Genomic DNA, 17,483 nt, shown 5'->3' with positions numbered 1-17,483 from the left:
GTAGTGGGTCTGGCTGACATAGAATTCATTTTCCCACAGTAACCCTCACAGTGCTGTGCTTTGCATTGGTATCTTAGTCTGAAGCTTGAGGCAAAATATAAGGATCAAAATGAGATTTAAACATCAGATGGGGCTTTGTGTCTTGGTATAAAAAGCAGCTCTTGAATGACTGGACAACTGCAAAATTAAAAGCAGCCAGCTGCATTTAAAAGGAAACAAAGATTTGTGTATTCATATACATTATAGATAGACCAAGTAGGGAGCACATTGTTTGATAAAGAAGAAAGTCATGAACTAGTTGAGGAGTTTGATAAGAAACTAGAGAAAAAAAGAGTATAAAAACTGATGAAATTTGGCCACTTACATTACTTGAAGAGGAGACTTAGGTATCAAAACTCTTAGATGCTTTTCAAACAAGTACCTGCAACACTGGATACTTTCATTTAGAGGTAATGGTGCAAGCAACTGCTGTAAGTTTTAACACTAAGGAAGATGTGTGTGGAAGGCACCAACGAGCAACAGGCTAACTTTGAGGTTTGGGATTGACTATAGAATCCATGGGTGAAATCTATAGATTTACACCCTACTGAAGAGGCCAAGAGAGGACATGACAAGGAATGAATGACTGTTGGAGCAATTTATTGTAGACAGAACAAGAATCGCCTTTGACGAAATGAGAAAGGTCTGATTTAAATGGGGATACAAAGCACGTGATGAGTAGGTCAGAAGCAGCAGATTCCTGTGTGAGATATTAAGACAAGCCAGAGCAATTAGCTAACAACACTGGGTCCTGCATCCTTTAGAAAACATCTCCCTTGTAGCTGTCTCTCCCTAGACAGGGTCCCCCAGAGTCCGGCAGCATTCCCCACACTGGCAGGGATCACTCCAGTCACAGTTTGAGCAAACATGAGCTTAAAATTGCAGAGCAGTTAAAGCAGAAATGGCAAAGTGGCGATAATATAAAATATAGTGGAATTATCTTCATGTATTTCTTACAGTAATTAAAATTTAAAGAATAAAGTATGAGTCATTTATTTGCTACCAAGACCTGAAGATCACAAGCTCACAACAAGTGCAGTTGTGGGTGTTAATTACTGCTTTAAATAGACAAAAAGATTAGAGCCACAAGCTGTACCAAGTATAATTCTTTATTTTGTAATTTAATATTCCTCCCTTTTCATTTCAATGCATTTTTATATGTCTGACCTTCTGTAGACTCTTCATTTTGTTCTCCAGTTGAAAGAGCAAAGCTGGTTAATTTCTGGTGACATTTTGTAGCCACGTAGAGGCTGAAATACCTTTTCACACTTGGACTTGTTTATAAATCTGAATTCAGTGGATATCTCCCCAGCTACACAAGTAACTGGGGAGATATCTTACCATAACTTACCATCCTGTAAGCTGGATGATGTTACTGGAGTGAGAGCCTATTCCTCCCCAGGGACTCCCTGAGTGGAGTTCACTCTGATCTCAAGGGCCATGTGAAAAGTACCCTATAATGACTTTAGCCATGGCAAACATCTGGACCACTCTATGTCTTCCTCACGTGTCTCCTACTCTCCCAGTGCACCACTGACTTCATGGGCTGTGACTATGGCACAACCAAACCCTTCAGATTCAATGGCAAGGGGAGTCTCTGTGTTACAGACAAATCAAGTTTTGCCTGGATTTTGGTATAAGGCAGGAATCTCAAAATCACAGCCTTCCAGTACACAGGAATTTCATTATGAAGTAATGTTTATGCCCTGAAATGCTGTTTATGCCCTGAAATACTCCCTGTAATTATTAGACACCAAAACCAGGGAAGGATGCTCGGAGCCATCCAGAAATGCTCTTTAAAAAGTTAGCAAAAAAATAAACCTTAGGAGCCTGTAAAAGAGCCACAGGGAATCATAGCTGCCACTTAAATTATATTAAAGGGCAATAAATTGAAACCAGTAAAAAAGAAATGTGTCCTTACAGGGTGCATTGTCAGCTTATGAAATTCACTGTAGAGGGAGGTCAGTGAAAGAAAGTCCATAGTTTGTTTTTTCCCAAAGCACTTTTTGGATCACTACCATGATGCTTCCAGTGCTGAGAGAAAAGGCTAATCAAACTTCATACTCCAAGGCACAAACTGTCTATGGGGGTCAGGAGAGAACGTCACCCTCAGAGACAGTGTATTAAGCATATTCTGCATTTTCCCTCTCGACCTTCGAAGGAGGGTAAGGTTCTCTGCAGAATGGTTATATAACCTCCAAAGGCAAATTCTGCACAAATGCCTCTGGATTCCTTACTCCTGGGGAGGGATTCTCCTCTGACAGATTTCAACACCTCTAAAAGCACAATTTTAGCTCTGAAAAATTTATTTAAGCATTAGCATTGATGAATGATGCAACATAAAGGTGCAGCAGCACTCTTGAGCCCCAAAGACAGTCATGGGAGAAGCTGAAACACACACAATTTATTGGCAAATAAGAGAGGCAACCTCCCACCCATACCATTGTACAACATCCCAGGTGGAAGACAAAGACAGGCTAATCTGTGCATGAGCCCCAGCTTTGGGAATCGTGGAAGGGAGACATCCTCCTACCAGTTTTTCTCTGAGGAGTAGAACTAAATCTCACAGAAGGCCTTACATGGCTATTCATGAAGTCCCTCATGCATAGTTTAAATAAAAGTATGGTGGTTAATCAAGCAGCATCCCCTGCCACATCCTAGGCAAGACCATCCCTTTCACTCTTGCTGCTCTTCATGTTGTGATCAGGTGAAAAATTAAAACTGTTTTACCTACTGTGCCCTTCCACCACGACAAACACCTCTGTTTTTCTTTCCTGGGTCCATTGGTGCAAGGGTAATGATTGGTCCATGATGTTTAAAACGAGCCAGTGGGTTCTACATCTGTTTCTCTGAGTTAAGACATGGCTACGAGCTGTCCAATAAATTTTTGGGGACATCACATGCATTCATGAAGTCAAATGGACTCTCAGACATCAGGTCTTACCTCCTCCATGGCTGGATGAGCTCATGTGGCATGAGGTGTGGTCAGATACTTGAATGTGATTCATGTGTGGTCCTCCTATATCTTTCAAAAAATAAAGTTTTTCACTATGAGAAAGCTGAGTGGTGGAGCAATTTTGAGTACCAACCCTGCAAATGTTCACACATGCATCTGCTGAATTCACTGCCACGTCAGTAAGGGCTTCAAAGACTGCTGGATAAGGGCCTTTCCTTCTTTGTTCCTACTGTCCAAGCAGTAACTCTATTTCAGCTATCAAACCATAGAAACATGCCAGTGACTTCACAGGTTGCTAACTTCAGAGGATTCCTCTCCCATTCACTTCTCTGTCGCCTGGATTTTTCCTGTGTTTATAACACACAATTCCTTTGTTCTCCTTTTCATCTCTATGCTGAAAGGCCACGCTTCCCAGAACAACCACCCTGAGCTCAGCCTTAACAGCAGGTAAGAGATGGTCCTCTCCCTGCCAGAGCTTGCTTTAGAATGAAAGGAATCTTAATTCCAACATTGGAAACAAAGAAGATTTTGTTATTAGCTCTCATGTTAATAATTTCGAAAATACTGCCAAATCACTCTGTTCTCTCAGTACTCTCTGAACACAGCTGCATTAGGTGTTAGAGTGAATGGATATATTTCAGATGAAATATTTGTACTGAATTATTAGAGTAGTCTGTATTACAAAATTACTAATAAACATTGCTTCTGGCTCAATTTAGCCCGAACTCAGTGAACCTAACCAGTGGTGAGAAATCAAAAACTCTGAAATACTTGATGAATGAATCTAACTAATCAAGAAGCCCTGCAGGAAGTAGATGCCAGGATTAATGAGCCAGTGGTTTCACCATGCCATGCTGTTATTTCTTCACATAAATGCCCTCAGATGAGATTACCTTTGTCATGAAAAGGAGAAAAAGAAGGTTACATACTTTCAACTGACAGGTTAACTGCCATACCTCCATTACTGCAAGATACATTTTCATGTGCAGAGATTTTTATTCTGAAAAATTAAAATTTAAATACCACAACACAAATTAAACCACATTTTCATTTCTAAGAGTAGGGATCATTACAGCTAGTACAATAATATAATCCATGCTGCAGTGTTGCCTGATCCCTTGCCTTACACAAACTTTCTTCCCTTATTAGTAATTGCTCAGTGATTGCAATCTCCAGCAGTGGGTAAGAGCAAATTCTGCCTTCCATGGGGATTTAAGCAGAGGAAGAGCGGAGAGAGAGAGAGTGTCAAAGCATTTCATCAAGAGAGCAAATGAAAGGTTCAGTGACATTATCTTTATGTATATTCCTTAGACATTAGGGGTGATGTTGTGTTTAGAGGAAAGTAGAATTACATGAATATGTGCCGTCGTGGAAATGAATCCGTACATAAGAACATAAATCTCAGTCTACTTGCACACTGGGTGGAACAGCTTAAGGCTAAAATGCACCTCAATATAAGCAAATAAGCCCAGCTTGTGACAGCCCCAGTGCCTGGTGTTACCTACTTAGTCAGTAATAGGCTAATTGTTATTCAGCATAACTATTCCTTCTCAATTTGTATGGAATCCATTCATTTATTTTGATTGCTTTACGTGAATGAAGCAAAGCTGTTCATGTTGTTAGATAGAACTAGTTCGTGCTGTTTAATTTTTAGCTTTTAACATTGGCAAGATTGAGACTTTATAGCAAAATAATTCAGACAAAGCGTGTAGCATATGTGAGTGAAGCCTGTGGTCTCCTTCCTTCCACCCATGTTAAACACATAAGAGCATCAGCTTAGATGTTTTATGCTACAAAGCTTCAGCAGATGCTAAGGGTACATATAATTTCAAAAATCTCCAGGACTCAGAACACAAGGATCTATTGCTATGGAAACAAATCAAATTTGTATCAAAGTTGTGTAGGATCAAAAAGCTTTGCTCATAACCAGGACTACAGTTGCATAGAATATGGAGGAAATGATGGATGTTCTAAGAGCGAGCATTAAGCTGAAGGACCTTTGTAAGGTCCCTTTCACATACCTGCAATGTTCAGTGTCAAGAGTTGGATCTTACAGGTTGTGTCTCAATCCCCTGCCCCCAGCCAGAAAGAGCATTTTTCTCCACCATTGAAAAGCACATCTTTTTTTAAGATCTTCCATATCACACTTTACGACATTCCTACATCATAAAGCTGTCTTGCTTATAGCAATATAAAGCAGCTGTAAAAATTATGTGCTTGTAAACAACCTTCCATACATTTGGAAGAAGTAGAGTGAGATTTGCACTCTTCTGCATGAAGGTGGAGACTTTTCGCCCTCCTGGCAGGCCACACTATAGGGAAGAGAACACAGTGGAACTGGGAAGACCAAGGGACATCCCAGCTGGCTGCTCCTCCCCTTGGCCTATGCAGGGTCACACAGGTTGCACAGGGAAGCTGGATGTTCCCCAGCCAGCTCTGCTCCATAAGCAGCCTGTGTGCCCATGCCTTTGATGGCCGAACCAAACTGAACACAGATTTCAATCTCGGAGCCAAGCCGGGCGAGGAGGGGCAGCTGCTCTGCCCGAGGCTGGGCTAGGGAGAGAGGCAGGGCTGAAAGGAGAGACAGAACACGGCGACTTCTTTTCCCAAGTGCTACTGTGGTGTGGATTGTGGTATGGGACCTGTCTTGCCTATCCTAGACTACCTCAGGCGGAGCATCCTGGTTTGCTACAGCACCTGCAGGAGCAGACTCCTGCAGGAGGGCGTAGGGCTCTTTCTTTAGGTGACTCCCAGAGGACTCACTTGTGGTCTGGATCACCAATAATTTATTCTGCTTTTATTTCTCTTTTAAATTAAATATGCATATGTAATATGCACTTTGGAGCGAGCAAGGACCCTTCTGTGGGTGCCTATGGAGTCGTGCACTCTCAGGTGTGTAATTAAGAGGTGTGTAATTGATGTACAAGGAGAAGAGATCTTAGTGTATTGCATAAAACGCAAGGGCGAGGGGGGAAGAACTAAAAAAGAAGCCCAAACCTGGCTGTATGATGCTTGGCAATGTATTGCATTTCTTTTTCCCACCATATCAAAGTTTGCACGGGGGTAAAGCAAGAGCTCTCTCTTTCATGGGCCTTGCCTTGCCAGCAGTGTGCCCTCATTTCACATTCCCTAAAACTGATCATCTCCCCACTGCCCGCCTGCCTGCCCCAGCCTCCCACTGACCCCCTCTCCTTCATCCCTTGCCCTGCCCTGCATCACCACAGAACTTTTCGTTATTCGCACTTTAAAGGCCAACCACACAGAAAGATTAACAAAAGTTTATTAATCATGAAGTATTAAAATTGTGACAAGTGAAAGGCATCAATGCAAAGTTAAGCAAGCAAACTATCCCCAAACTTGTGACAAAGGACTCAGTGAATACCACAGAAGGAAGTCCTGTCTATTTTTTTTTTTGCCTGCAGTTGAAGACACCTCTCATATCTCACACGCCACATCAAAATCTATAATTCTTCATATCACATACTGAAAATGATTTTATTTATCCATTCACATTAACTTGATATAAACGTGTCCGGAAAAGTCAAGTAATATGTTTTATATTAGCTCAAACATTTATTAAGTAACCCAAAGTTCAATAAATAAGCACAGACAATAAGTTAAAACATATCACGAATCGACCAGTATGTAACAAGAATGCTTTATCTACACAAAACATCCTATTTCACATCGTTTGTTCATTCCTCCAGTGGCCCTGCCCTGCGGCGGGGTGACCGGCACATGCAGGCGGGCGGGCCGCGGGGCCGAGCCGGGCCGGGCCGAGCCAGGCCAGGCGGGGCGGGGGGCGCGGCGGCGCCTCCGCCGGCGCTGCGGAGGGACAATAGCAGCAGGAACGTAAATAAATGCGTAAATAAAGGTAGGGAGGATCGGCAACTCAACTGTCACGAAATCAAAGATCCGAAAAAGGGAAGCGCTCTTGCGCGCTTTTTTCTTCCCCCTTTTATCCCCTTTGTTTTTTACAAAAAGAAGCTTTTAATTTTTTTTTCTTTTTTACCCCATCACATTCGCTGTCGCTCATTAATGCTTAATCAAAATGGATTTGATTCTCTCTGGGGTCTCTCCGTGCCTTTTCGCGAACCCGCCCGGCCGTCCCCCGACGGCGCCCTCGAAGCGGAAGGAGCCGGCGGCAGGTCGCCGCTCCTAAATAAACCATAAAAATCATTAAAACAGAAACAAAAATGCATTTCTTTGCAAAGCCAAAGCCGGGAGGGTGGGCGGCGGGAGAGCCGGGTCGTGGCGACGGAGGGAGGCCGAGCGGGCTCGGGGCGGCCGCGCGGCCTGCCGCCGCCGGGCGGGGCGGGCCTTGGGGCGCAGGGGGGCGCGGGTGATGCGCGGGGGCACAGGGGGCTTGGGGAGGGTCGGGGGTGTTTCTCGGCCCACAAACCAGTCTGTTGGTGTCTGATTTCAGATCCTGAGTCGACTCCCTGGTAAGTCGGGTGGGGGAAGGCGGGGGCGCGGGGCGAGGCGGGGGTGCGGGGCGAGGCGGCGGCGGCGGGGGCAGGGGCAGGGGTGGCGCGGGGCGAGGCGCCGGCCATTAGGTGAAACTCATGGAGACTGTGTGCTCTAGTGCTTTGCGGCGGAGGGAGGCGATGCTGGTTCCCCGCCACACGTCGCTGCTGTCCGGGGAGCTGCAGAGCTGGGGAGAGCCCGTCACGTTGCTGGGGCCGGGCAGGGAGGCGGGCACCATGCCGGGGAAGGCGGGCTGGTAGAGGTGGGACTGCAGCCCGGCGCCGTTGGAGCCCGCCAGGCTGTTGGAGAGGCCCATGGAGTTGGGCGGCGGGCCGGCCGCCAGGCTGCACTGGGACAGGGACTGCGCCATGGCTTGCTGCCGTCCCAGCGCCGGCGGCAGCGGCAGCTGCGACACGCCGGGCATGGCGGCGGCGGCCCAGCGCGTGTCGTTGGCGTGGAAGGAGCACAGGCTGTCCCCCATGGCGGCGGCGGCGGCGGCGGCGGCCGAGGGGAACTGCGGCAGCCCCGGCGTCGGCAGCAGCGTGCCCGGGGCGCGGAATACGTTCGTGGTCTTCTTGCGCTTCTTCCACTTGGCGCGGCGGTTCTGGAACCAGACCTGCGGGCAGCGACACGCTCCGTTAGCCACCACCACCCCCCGTTGCCGGGACCCCCGCCCTGGCTCCCGCCGCCCCCTCAGCCTCGCCCCGCCGGCCACGGTCGCTCTGCACACCCACAGCTCCACGCGCGTCCCTATCACAGGTTAACGAAACCGCTGGAACTTTTTATAACGAAAGCGATCGATTTCTCCGTCCTGGGCAGGAGACTCCAGGAGAGGAACCTGGCCTGCCCACGGCGGGGGAAAAAAAAAATAAAAAAACCCAACAACAAACCAAAAAACCCCAGCCAGTCTACGGCTCTGGGCCTTGCGAGGACGCGCTCCCGAGCCGCCTTCGGAGTGCGGCCGGCGGAGAGCCCTGCCCCGGGCCTGGCCAGGAAACCCTCGCTCGCACCAAACCGCCCGCATTTGGGTTTAAAAAAACCCCCAAAAACATAAACCCAAACCTATAATAACAAAGCCAGAGGTGGTTTAGGTGAGTGGGTGCTCGTGATGGCACCGTGGCAGGGATGGTTTGGTGGGTCTCCCCACACCGCGGCCGAAAGCAACCGAGACAGTCGTGAGCCGGGAGAGAGCGCGTCCACCTGGAATCCGAGGGAGCGCAGTGCCCCATCCTGCCGGATTCCACCCTCTCAGGCTCCACGGGCTGACTGAGAAAGGCGGACGCCCGTTAGCAGGAATGAACGGCCGTGAGGGAGCTAAATATTATATGAATAATCGAAAAATCGCGTTCAATTATGTTTTAGGGTTAATAGTCAAATTGCGGCTACAAAATCTTTTTATGTTTCATGGTTTGCTGATGGTGTAAAGAATCTCCATCAGGTCTGATCGCCTAAGTTCATAGCTACACTGCATATGCTTTTAAAATGTGAATGTTTCCAGTTGAAAACTGGTGCATGACAGATTAAAATGCAAAGAAAACCTGGGGGAGATTTTGAAAATGCACACATGACAACTCTAGAAATATATTAACCATGAGCATTTGGAAACTTTGAACTCGTTTTAAAATGCAGCTAGCCTCTGAAAATTATTAATACAACAGTGAGAATCTAATGGAGGTTGGAATCTAAAAACCTACCTTGATGATATCTGCTGTTACAGTAATATAGACATACTGTAAATGTATTTTAAAATATATAGCCCATTTAATTCCCCAGCTATAAACGGGTGAGAGAGAGTGAAAGCAATAGAAAGGGAGACAATATCACTTTTGTTTTTCTTCTTCTTTTTTTAAAATGTTCTTTTTATGTCTTTTTTTTTTTTTCCTTTTTATTTCTTTTTTTTTTTCTTTTAAGAAGCCGAAGCTTTATGAAGATCTCATTGGAATCCAGCAGATGATTAATGTGAAGATTTGGTAGGAAATCTGGAGAGCTGTATTAAAGCTCAGATCTCAGGTTCATTTCGATCAGCCAGCCGTGAACTCTGGGCCGAATTCATTACACTTTAATAGTGCTGGGAGAGGAAGAAAATGCAATTTCTCATTCCATTAGAAAACTAGAAAATACTCTCAGCTTGTCCCCTATTAAGATGTGGCAGGTGACGGGACCATTGTGGGGGACACGGTCAATGGAATTACAGCACATTATTTTTGTTCATATAAAATATTGGAAGGCAAGCCTGACTGTGCAGAAGTTATTTCACTGATTTAGTTTTTATGTAAATAAAATATTGAAAGTTAATTAATCCGTGCTAGAGACTAATGATTATGCTTATTATATTGCATTTGATCGCGTAATTTGCATGATTCTCGCATTGCTGCTTAATAAGCCATTCCAGGTTATAAATAATTCTGAAATTGGTTTCTAATAATGGCATGCTATAAAAAGAATGGTTTTATTACAGCAGCTTGAAAAGCAGAGCAATATCAGATGTGGAATTGGACTCTTGTTTAAGCATCAGCCAGTTTAATAATTATTTAAATGTATCATATACATTAAATAGATCTAAAATGAGGAGAGTGGTGATTTATCCTGGCATCTAAAACCCTTAAAAACATATACAGCCGCTATAAATTAAGCATTTGGAGCATTCCTAATCAGTGAGGAGCCCATGTACTGAAAGGAATGTGTAGGCTATCTGTTAACTATAAAGAAAACTCTAAAGTACTCATATAAGAACATAAACTAATTATTATTTAATTTAAATTTGATCAAGGACTAGTGATACATCGGATTATGAAGTAAATATATTAAATTTTTTTTTGCCTTAGATTACATAATGTTAATCATTTTGAAGTGTTAATTAAGAAGGTTATGTTGATCTGATTACTTTTTAAATTACAGAACATTATTGTAAAAAAAAAATTAAATTGACACTCTATTAAACTGTTTTTATCAGCAGTCGCGAGCTATTAGCATTGGTTTAAGATTATGCCAAGGCCATTAAAACACTTTGTCTTTCTTTCTACGAATTTCTTTGATGTGCTGTTAGAAAATAACTATTTCCATTTTATATTTTAGTTCATTTACCACACTCCTAATATTGAAATTGGTATCATTAACCTTTGGGAAACCCAATAAAGTTTAATAGACCTCGTTTTCTTTTTTTCATAGAGTGAGTTGTCCAATTATATTTTATTTGTGAATATAATTTCTTTTTTAATTTAAACTAATTATAGTTCTGTGTAGGCTGAGTCAAATTGTTTTACTTTTTAAAAACAGACGTGCTTTTTCTGTCACATTCAAGAACGGAATCTGTTTTCTTTCATAAAATGTTCATTTAGGGATTTCTCTTCACGTGTCTTTATTTAGCTGAGGATTTTAGCTGTGCTTGCCGATAGGGATTTTGTGACCGCGCTGAAGCGCTTCAGCAGCAGCAGCCCCGGTGCACTGTGCTGAGCCGGCGTGCGCATCCCACAAGTGCCTCTCTTGTGCAGCCTGTCATCCCTCGGCATGGACTCGCCTAGAAAGTCGCTACAATAACCTTATGCACACAAAAGCTGCGTCTGAGCAGTCTAGCGCTTTGCACCTTCTCCCCCTTTACCAAATTTCGTTTACATTTATTTGTCTAAATAGTTTCCTACTGTCCGGTGGGCATATATATATATATATATGTCTATGTGTGTATATATACTATTTTAGAGAACAAAGTGCGCCCTAGCTGATGAAGTTACTCACAACCCCCGCCGTTCCCAGACATTATAAAAGCCAGTGTGGGGAAAGTCCGAGTCCAGACACAACTGGCTTTTATCGAAGTGCCTTTTTACGAGCCGGTATGCCTTCCCTCGCAGCCCACCTCGGCTCTCAGAGCGGTGGGCTTTGGCGGACGCCCCTGCCCGGCTCTGCCGCGGCCGTGTGGCCATCAGCACCCTGGACAGCGGCCCCGCCGCCGCCACCGGACTCCGCTCCGGCGCAAAAGGAGTCATTCCCGGCAGGTCCGGCTCGACTCTTAGCGCCGGGCTATTGCGAGGACTGAGACCGTTCTTCTCGGGCTGTCCCTCCCCGGACTCCCTCCAGCCACGGGTGGGGCCGTGGGCTGAGGGAAGGTCAGCCCACGCCCCGCTCGGGACCACCGCGCTGCAGGTGGGTAGGATAGAGGAAAAGGAGACACCCCAAGGTGACACTTCTACGGAAAGGGGAGCGACGCATGTCTGATTTCAAGGCTTTCTGACCAAACTGTTGCACTCAGGGGTGGGTTATTTACCCCGCCGTCGGGCTGAGGTTTGGGGCACCCACCCCGCTCCCCGTTGTGCCTGTCCTCGCCACCGGCCAGCCCTGCAGCCGTCCGTGCGAGTGGGGAAGGGCGGCAGGCACTGCGCGGGGGCGGCTTTTCCTACCTGCACCCGGGACTCGGTGAGACCGATGCGCAGGGCCAGCTCCTCCCGCATAAAGATGTCCGGGTAGTGAGTCTTGGCGAAGCTCCTCTCCAGCTCGTTGAGCTGCGCCGGCGTGAAGCGAGTGCGGTGGCGCTTCTGCTTCTGCTGACCCTGCTGCTGCCCGGCCTGGCTGGAGTTCTGGCCACCCTGCTGGCCTTGCTGCTTGTCAGCGTCTTTGGCGCTGACGGCTAGAGAGCTGGGGTTGGATCCCACCGTGGTGATGTCCTCTCCCGGCAGCAGGGTGGTCCCTTCCACCGTGTCCGAGTTGGGAGCCATGTCTCCCGGGTGTCCCCCCGGATCCGAGCCCCCGACGCCCAGCCGACACTTGACTGCCTCCCGGTGTCCCAGCAGCTCGGCCGCGTCTTTCATCCCTGCGGAAGCAAAGGGGCGGCAGTCACTCGGCTGCGGCTGAGCACAGATCCATCAGAGTCCCTCTCCAGCGCACTGAACTGGAGAGAGACATCCAAGCACCGCCACAGCCTCCCCCCGCCGTCCCCGGCCGGCCGCCCGCCAGACCCGCAGCCCTGCTCGGCTCCACGACACGCAGACACCCTAGCCCGGCGCGACCCGGGCGGCGGGGAGAAAACTTTACATCGAGCAGCTCCTCTTCCTGCTGAAATAACCAGTTCCCTGCCCGGCCTTCCCTTGCAAGACCAAGGGAAGGGAAGAGGAGGAGAGCAAGTTTTCACGGGTTCAACTTGGGTTTTCCAGCGGAGCTGGTAAGAGAAAGAGACGGAGAGAAAGAAATAAGGCTCGAGCCGCCCTGTTGCCGGGAGCGTTACCTCCCCGCCAGATGCACGGGGACCTCGGTCAGTCTGGCCGATCTTTCCCCTCTCCTCCTGCCGCTTCTCTAAACAAAGTCATGAATAACCATAAATAGATAGATACAGATATTTCTCCCTTTTCTTTTTCTTTCTTTCTTTTTTTTTTTTTTTTTTTTTTTTTTTAAGGAAAAGGAGGGAGAAAAGCAAACGGGTGAGCAAGAAAAGGCCACACAGAACTCCGTAAACACCATCGAGCTCATCTGTCCTAAAATAATAATCATCATCATAATAATGTGTAGGTATGTATATAAAAACTGGGGAGAGAAAAATTAAATGATCCACAACTCGCTGTAGATCTACATACACCGTAGGTCGCACTCTCTTCTTTTTTATGTTAAATCAAATTAAACTTTAATACAGTACAATTACTTTTAAAGGAATTAGCCCATTTAGAACGCATTAAGGTAAAATAAGGAACAAATTGTCAATTTCCTGCCCCGGCTTCCTCCCCGCTCGCCGCCGCAGCCGGTGCAGCCGCCGTAGGGCGGGGGGGTGCCGGGGGAAACTCACCGAGACGGGCGTCCAGGAGGTCGGCGTGAGACAGCATCGCGCACCGCTCCAGGGCGAAGGCTGTTCCCCCCCAAATTTTAGCGGCCTTAAGTTATTTAAAATAGATATAAGATATGAGATATATATATATATAGATATATATATATATATAGATCGTCTAAATGAAAGAAAATTCGGTGTGTGGTTAAAAAGGGGGTCTCTTGCATTATAATGTCCTTTAGAGAGACGGGGAGGTGCTTAACACTTCAATGAACCCGTGAGCAGCTCGGCGCGGGGACCAATCAGGAGGGCAGCCTGCAAATGTCAGCGCCCGGAGCGCCCCGCTCCGCCCGCCCGCCGCCCGCCCGCTGCCGCCGCCCAGGCCTCCCGCCGCCCCGGCCGGCCCGGCCCGCGCCGCGCCCGCGCTCCCTTACCCCGCTCCTCCGCCTTGCCCGCCCGCCTTCGCCTTCTCTCCTTCTCTTCCAAACGCACATTTGCCACACTCCTCCGCTCCGGGTCGCCCCTGGTTTACCGGCTTTTATCGTTTTTAATGCCTCCTCGGAGCGCAGCCTCTCACCGATCAGTCTCCCGAGGGTCTCGCAAGCTCAGAGCCCACTGAGGGCTGCGAGCGGGGCAGACGGGTGGAGCGGGGTCGGGCAGCGCCGGCCCCGCTGGCCAGCAGTCCCGGGAACAGGGAGCGGCAGGGGGAACTGCAGCCAGGCTTTCACCCGCACGAGCCCCGACGGCTGCGGGGCGTCCAGGAAAGAGAAACTTGCCCGAGTTCCCACAGCGGGCCGTGCTGCACAGGCTCGCCCGGCCCCCGGGGCTGCCCGCTCGGTGCCGAGGCAGAGCGCAACGAGGGGCAAGGGAGCCCAGGACCATGCGTCCCGGCCGCCCGGGAGCTCTGCCTCCCTGCCCGGGATTTGAACGCCCGTAAGCCCTATTTTTCGGGTAAAGTTTCCAAGTTCGGCTAGCCTACAAACTCAACTTAAAGCAGTAAATAAAGTTAAATGCTTTTTATTTTCCTCTTGAATATATTAAACTACTTGAACAATTTAAAGTGCTTTGCAGAAGTGAAGCGAACCATTTCTAATGTTCTGATTTTTCAAAGCCAGCCAACAACAAAGTTTAGATTAGTAATATATTTCTAACCAGAGTAATTTTCAAGATCATTAGGCATTTATGTAATTAGTGCCAAATCTATAAGCTTTTATTACGATTATTAGAGTAAAATCAGTATAAATTTGTACTAATTTACTACTGTTTAGACTTGGCTGTCAAGCCAAGAGGTTCTTATTGTAAATGATAACTGAGGAAATTAAGTGCAAAATTCTGTACCATTTCTGATCCGCTCCTAAACAATCCGTTTCAATTGTATTTGTAGCAGAACATAATGCCCTTTTAAAGTTATTTGACTTGTATTTTTATTTGCAAAACAAGAAAAATACCCTCTACGCGGGCACAATGAAAACTGATATTTACTACTTCCAACTTGATTAACATTGATTTTTAATTCAAAAGTGATGCAATTAAGATTATTCATTTAGTGCAAATAAAGCTTCCACCAAAAAGCGAGCCCAGTGAAGTCTATGTTAAATAAAACGGAGCCAATGGCTTTTTTTTCCCGCCATCCAATTGACTTACACGAAACACTGTAAATACTGCATGCGAACAGATGCAAGAGTGGTTTTGTTTGCAGCTCAGATGTGCAGGGGTTTCGGCAGAGACTGAAGGAGACAAAGGAACCGGCCGACCGATCTCCAGGGCAGTTTTGCTGCCTTTTTTTTTTTCCTCCTCCCAGCTCAGGCTACATTGATTCAATTCGACTTTCGAGACCTCGGGATGTTTCGAAGGACCTGGGTGCTCGGGAACGGCCGCTCAGAGCAGGGAGAGAGACCCAGAGCCAGGCCACAATTTAGCCGGAGACAGAGGGAGAAAGAAAGCAGATGGAGGTGGGGTGGGATTTTCGGGATTATTATTTTCCCCCGGCTGGATGGGTGACTAAGGAGATAGCACATTTGCTGTGCTTTTTTCCTTTGAAAATTATTCTCTGTGTGCAGCTGTAGGGCAGGAGGGGAAGACCCGGCGGTGGAAACCGCTGGGAGGAGCCCCCCGGCCCGCTGCCGGGCGCCGGGACCCGCGGAGCGGAGCCGGCGGAGTCGCTGGGGAGACGGGCCGGCGGCGCGGGGGCGACGCGCAGCCTTTCGTGGCCGCGGGAGCCTGGCCGTGCCCGGGCCGGGGTGAGGCGGGCGGTCAGGGGCTGGCCGGGGCGCCAGGAGCTCCGTTTTAGCTGAATGTATCGGCACAAGTGTGCGGGCGCTCGAGGTGCCTGCAGTCCGCTTCTGCCGAGCGCGCCGCGGGCAGGGTGGCAAGGCGTGCGTGTGCATCTATTCCGTGTTGTTGTATGTTTCAGGTCGATAAATAAATGTGTAATAGTTAATGTGCAGACACATCAGAGTGATAACAATGGGATGAAATCAAAGGATTATCAATCTCTGTTAGTAACTGCTGAATAACAATGCTGCGGTGTGATTGATAGCGCGCTTCATTTTATGACTTTTCTATTGCTCTTGATTTTTATAGCAGTATAAACAAACTAAATCATTTCTTCTAAGACTTCAGATCGCAATGGTCTTAAGGGAAGGGGGGAAATCAGAGAAGGAAGTCTGCGGGAGAGAAAAGAGCGGACTGGGCTGACACGCGTGTCAGAAAGAAAATGACAATGGGGCACATGTAAAATACCCTAATCACATTCCGCTTTCGCGCACTCCTGTTTTGTCAAGTGCCCGAATTCACCTGGGCAGCATCGGAGATGTATTTACAAGGATTTTATTCCCCGTCATCTTTCCATTTTCCCAGTGTAGCCAGAAAACTGCCAGTCAACTCCATTCCCTGTTACAATTTACGGTATTCCCCACATGATCATAGGAACTGAAGTTCCTAACAAGGAAAGGCTTTAGCACAATGGCCAAAAATCTTCAGAGTGACACGAGTGTCTTCAGAAATCACTTCAGAGCAAAGTAAAAGGATTTTCTATGACGGATCCAGTGATTTTTCCTCAATAAATAGGTTTTAGATTGTTACACACACGTAGAACTGGAACAAAGGGCAGTACCAGAAAATATATTGGTTGCCCCTAATAAAATTTATTTAGACAGTTTATTTCTCATAAAAAATAGAGATTGAATTTCGTACAGAAGCGCCTGCCAAGAGGCCAGGCAGTGGGAGATCATCTCCCCCCGCACCTTCCTTTGCCTTTCTTTCCTTTTCCATCCCATCCCTTCCTTTCCCTGCCCTGCCCGGCGGAGCCCGGCGGGCCCGATCCCGGGGTCCCGGCCAGGGCCGGCTCTGCCCTCCCCTGGAGGCCCCCCCGCCCGCGCCAGCCGATCCGCCCGAGCGAGGGCCGCGGGAGCGGGGCGTGCCGCGTCTGGGAGTAATATAACCCTAATTCTCCAGCGCTGTGACCCTGGTAAGAAAGGGTAGAGAACTTTCCAAACCCCAGAGCTCCCCCTCTCCCCTCCTCGCTAAACTCAAGCCCTGATTGAATGAGGCTGTAATATAAACAAGTGTATTTAACCAATTCTGCTCTGATTTAGAAACAGAACCTTCTTTTATCAGAATAATTATATTTGGACAGAGAAACACAGTAAAATAAGGTTAAACTGCTAATGTCAGCAGGGTGGCTTGGCATAAATGGCTGATAAGATTTGTAATTTGATATTTTATTTATGTATTTCTTGAGCATCCATCCAGTTAAGTCGGCTGCTGTATGCAGAGCACCGTAATTGGTTTTTACACTCAACAACGCTCACAGCGTTTACCAAATGCAACTTTTTGGTTGTTGGCTTGTTCGTGCGGCTTTTTTTTTTTTTTTTCTCAAATATTTTTTTCTTTTTATTTCCAGACAGTAGTGCTGAAATATCGGATATTATTATTATTCACATTCCCGCTGTTCAGTGCTGCATTGTAACATTGTTCGCTTTAATGAGAAGCGCCTCCCTCAATAATTAACGACCTCACATTTCCCTATTTTCTTGCCTGATGAAAAGAATCAATTTTAATTCATTGTAAATTACAGCTATGCTTTTGAGTGTTATTTGCTTACTTTTCCACATCGACATACCCTAAACACAAATGACAAATCAAACTATATCCTTTCGTTAGGGGTAATTTGGAGTTAAGAAATGGAAAAGCATAAACACGTGTTTTCATTTCAATCAACCCTCTCGAAAATATGACTTCTTTGGAAACGAAGGACAAGGCTGCCAGCAGCTACAG

At 47.0% G+C, this 17,483-nt stretch overlaps 1 protein-coding gene across 1 annotated transcript; it reads right to left on the bottom strand.

Annotated features, from left to right (window-relative positions):
* Window positions 1–6,313: 6,313 nt before the first annotated feature.
* OTP (orthopedia homeobox) lies at window positions 6,314–13,344 on the bottom strand. The gene is made up of 3 exons (XM_064735746.1): window positions 13,227–13,344; window positions 11,854–12,263; window positions 6,314–8,078 (listed from the first exon to the last, which is right to left on the bottom strand). The coding sequence occupies exons 1-3, from the start codon at window positions 13,261–13,263 to the stop codon at window positions 7,548–7,550; spliced, it is 978 nt and encodes a 325-aa protein (XP_064591816.1). The 5' UTR covers window positions 13,264–13,344; the 3' UTR covers window positions 6,314–7,547.
* Window positions 13,345–17,483: the final 4,139 nt, after the last annotated feature.

The sequence above is a fragment of the Zonotrichia leucophrys genome, chromosome Z (genome assembly GCF_028769735.1).
Source record: "Zonotrichia leucophrys gambelii isolate GWCS_2022_RI chromosome Z, RI_Zleu_2.0, whole genome shotgun sequence".
Taxonomy (NCBI): Eukaryota; Metazoa; Chordata; class Aves; order Passeriformes; family Passerellidae; genus Zonotrichia; species Zonotrichia leucophrys.
Note: the sequence above shows the minus strand (reverse complement) of the source record. Positions and strands in the feature narration are given on the sequence as shown.

Bases quoted from the DNA above. Each gene is read 5' to 3' on its own strand.
- OTP (XM_064735746.1), bottom strand. From the start codon at position 13,263: ATGCTGTCTCACGCCGACCTCCTGGACGCCCGTCTCG. The intron at 12,264-13,226 runs GTGAGTTTCCCC...TTGCTTCCGCAG, and splicing joins CCTCCTGGACGCCCGTCTCG to GGATGAAAGACGCGGCCGAG. The intron at 8,079-11,853 runs GTAGGAAAAGCC...CGCTGCCCGCAG, and splicing joins TCACCGAGTCCCGGGTGCAG to GTCTGGTTCCAGAACCGCCG.